The 3,898-nt window shown below is 32.6% G+C and overlaps 1 protein-coding gene across 3 annotated transcripts in view; it reads left to right on the top strand.

Annotated features, from left to right (window-relative positions):
* Positions 1-3,898, top strand: part of mcf2l2 (MCF.2 cell line derived transforming sequence-like 2) — an 86,924-nt gene that overhangs the window by 81,464 nt on the left and 1,562 nt on the right. For 2 of the 3 annotated variants that reach the window (XM_079843788.1, XM_079843789.1), the window contains exon 28: positions 892-1,337. In XM_079843788.1, coding sequence (XP_079699914.1) covers positions 892-1,205 — 314 coding nt within the window. In that variant the 3' untranslated portion in view covers positions 1,206-1,337. Of the gene's footprint in view, positions 1-891; positions 1,349-2,240; positions 2,368-3,898 lie in introns of those variants that run through there. The other variant, XM_079843790.1, reaches the window with a different exon arrangement.

A 3,898-nucleotide genomic window follows, 5' to 3' on the forward strand; every position in this document is an offset into this window, starting at 1 on the left:
TGGCATATGGGCTTGACACTTTTTTTCCCCAAGGAGCACATTTAGAAACTTTAGGGGCGCAATTTCTGCATATATATTTTTATTTATATATAAACAATTTTAATTAAAAGTAGCATATATATATACAGCATATATATATATACACACTGTAACAGATTTTGCCATACTAGTGTTATTTTAGTATCACTGAGATACTATATAGTTTTTGTTAATATTTTGAATTCAATTTAATTTGCTTTTATTTTAATTTTAGTTAAAAGATTTAGTAATTTTGTTGTTTTGTCATAGTTTTTTAGTTTTTGTAAAAAAAAATGTAAATGTCTATGTAGTTTTTATAAATTTTTATTTCAGTTTTAGTTTGGTACATCAGGTTAATGAAACTAAATAACTAAATAACAATTTTTATGTCAGTTAACATTTATTTATTTCAAGTAAATAGTTATGTTTGTTAACCGCTAGAGTGCCAAAAGTTACCTTGTGTTGTTTTAACTATAATAACTCTGATACTAGAAAAATGTTACTTATTTGTAATTTCCCACCCACTCATACAGATGCAAGACTTGCAGTTTTGAAAAAGCCTTATCTGTTGTTGAGCCTGCATTCTTCTACCAGATTTCATGCTTGTTTTGTTTATCTGTTTATGCTTGCGCTGTGGTGTTGTGTTGGTGGTTTTCAGTTCACAGCAAGTGTGTATCATCCTTCAAATCTATCGTTTCCCTCTTTTATTGTGCTCTCTGTTGGTCAGATAAGGTTATGTGTACATTTCAGTGGGTGCAATTGACTTCTTGTTGTTGGTTAACTGTGGCTGACTTGTGCATGATAATGTGAGAATTTGTTTCACATGCATTGCTACCATCATAGAGGTCATGTTTGATAAGGATTTTCTCACAGACACCATGCGAGGTGCACTTCCCGCTGAGAGCAAAAGTAAAGGTACCGCCGGTACCAAGCCCGCTGTGCCGAGGTCTGCGTCTCAACCAGGTAATCATATGAAAAGAGTCAGTGATATGCCAATCATATTGGGTTCTCTCGGGTGTTTTCGTCTATTTTCATTCCTCGTTCGATGCCTGACACTGACAGAATCAGTCAGAGTTATTTTCATTGAGTGCTTCAACATCTTGTCTACCTTTCACAGCATTTTTTTTTCCGGGAAACTCAAGCACTATTCCCTCAGCGTCGTCTCTCATAAGGTTTTTACTCAATGATGTTAACTCCGGTGTACTATTTTCCAGGATGGAATCAACGGCGTCTACCATCAATGGACGCTGAGGATTTTGAGACCATTCCTTCTAGTGCTGAAGAACTCTCCATTTCCTCAGATGGAGAGGATGAAGGACATAACAAAAACGTAAATGCCTTCATCCACATTTTGTCCACATATCTCACCTTCCAAATGTGTATTGAGGGACAAAAAATATTATAGGATAATCCTGAAAGATATAGTTCATTTACTCTCATTCAATCTCTCATGTCAATATTAATAATAATAATAAAATATAATTTACTATTTCACACAGATTAAATATTTTCATAGAATATTAAGTTTTCTTTTTAAGAAATTGGCAAGAATGCCCATAGTTTAAAACTATACAGTAAAACAAACAACTATTAACTAACTAACTAACAATTTTGACCCCCAAAAAGAAAAAAGAAAGATATTTTGAAAAATGTCCAATGTCATTTGGTCCTCACTGACTTTCAAAATTTCATCATTCAAGAGAAAGAAGAGGTTTGGAATGACGTGAGGTTAAATGTTGACCGAATTCTCACTTTTGGTTTAACTGTTCCTTTCAAATGAAAGAAAGATTTTTTGTTGCTGATTTTAAGTAAGCTCAGATAAAAGACAGCAACATTTTACAATTAATACAGATAGGAGGCCAGATTATCTTTGACTCTTAAACACCCAGAGGAGTTTCTTTGTGTTTAATCCTCCTGCCTGGTGTGTGTGAGGATTGGAGATCTGCTTCAGAAGTGAGGCTTAATAACAGCTATGCTGCATAAAGTCATTCAGAACCTCTTTAATGGTGACTAGAGGGAATTAAACTGCATATACACGGTTCCTACCACCAGAGGGTGTCCTTGAATAAACAATAGATCGGATTTCTAAGATAAGAATGACTAAACACAGGCCCCTGCATGAATCTAACTCTTCCTGCCCATTTCCTCCCAGTTCCAGTAAACCCAAAAACTGATGCCATGACCCTGAAATAAATTATGCACTTCTTTGTCTCTCTCTTAAGGGGGATAATGATCGCTATCAGGTGCAGCTGACGTACGAGTCAGGTACTGCTCAGGATCTTTCCGTAGAGGCTGGAGAGTTAGTCCAATTCTTAGAAGAGTCGGAGAATGGCCACTGGTGAGTAATGAGTAAAGTCGCCTTCCAGATATATTCCTGCAGGCGTCACTTGCTGCCCTCATCCAAGACGGCTTCACTAAAAACCTGACCATCACTAATGAAACTCTCACGTAGCTCATCTCATTGTTGGTTCTCTTACTATCATTATTCTAAGGTTTTGCTTTTAAATACCTCACACAATCAAAATAGGAGTTTCATAAAAACGTTATCAGAATCAGTAATTTGTTGATATATTCAATCAAGCATTTCTCTAGAAAGACGGCCTATTGGACATCTTAGAAATTGGGTTAATGACATTTCTTGTGTCATTTTTATCATTTTATTATTATGAGTCTATTTTTAATTTCTATAGTTAAATACATTTTTTGTCAAGGTGATAAAACTGCCTAAATGTTAATGAAGAAAAGAAAAAAAGCTCATTAAATGAATAATGTTCTTGAAGAGAAAAAAATATATTTTACCAAAACTTCTTCACTCCTTATTAATATTTGAAAAGCCCAAAAGGCATTTAGTGAAACCAACTGGCAGAAACACATGAAAAAGCATTAAAAAAAACACAAAACAGGAAATTATTTTACAGAGACACCCTCAGACCTCCTAAAGTCCCTTAAAATATAATTTGACCTTTTTATGACACGGCAAGGTTAGTTCAGGCCCGCCCAACCCAACACACACAATGTGCATGAGTAAATTACTCTAAAAAGTAATTAATTACTAGTTATTACTGTACTAATTACTCTCTCTAAAAAGTATTGGATTACTTATTACTAATTACTTTATAATTCCCATATCAACCATGACCAGTTGAACAATACAAGAATAGACACAAAAATGCACTTTTAATTATTTCAAATAAACAATATACAATAGCATAAATGATTCTTGAACTGGCCAGTGTGTAAAAGGAGAGATTTTGATTTTGATCCACTATTGTTTTATATTGAATTGTTGTGTAGTCTTCAAGGGAAAATAAATTTGAATTATATATATATATATATATATATATATATATATATATATATATATATATATATATATATATATATATATATATATATATATATATATATATATATATATATATATATATATATATATATATATATATATATATATATATATATATATATACAGTGTATATATATACAGTGAGGAAAATTTGTATTTGAACACCCTGCTATTTTGCAAGTTCTCCCACTTAGAAATCATGGAGGGGTCTGAAATTGTCACCGTAGGTGCATGTCCACTGTGAGAGACGTAATCTAAAAAAAAAAATCCAGAATTCACAATGTATGATTTTTTTACTATTTATTTGTATGATACAACTGCAAATAAGTATTTGAACACCTGTCTATCAGCTAGAATTCTGACTCTCAAAGACCTGTTAGTCTGCCTTTAAAATGTCCACCTCCAAATACTTATTTTCCTCACTGTATATATATATATATATATACACATGTACAATGTCCAAGGAAAATATTTTATGTTATTACGCCAAATGCCATTTTCAGATTTGTTAAAAACTTCTTGAAAATGGTTGGT

Source organism: Gobio gobio (genome assembly GCF_949357685.1).
Source record: "Gobio gobio genome assembly, chromosome: 19".
Taxonomy (NCBI): Eukaryota; Metazoa; Chordata; class Actinopteri; order Cypriniformes; family Gobionidae; genus Gobio; species Gobio gobio.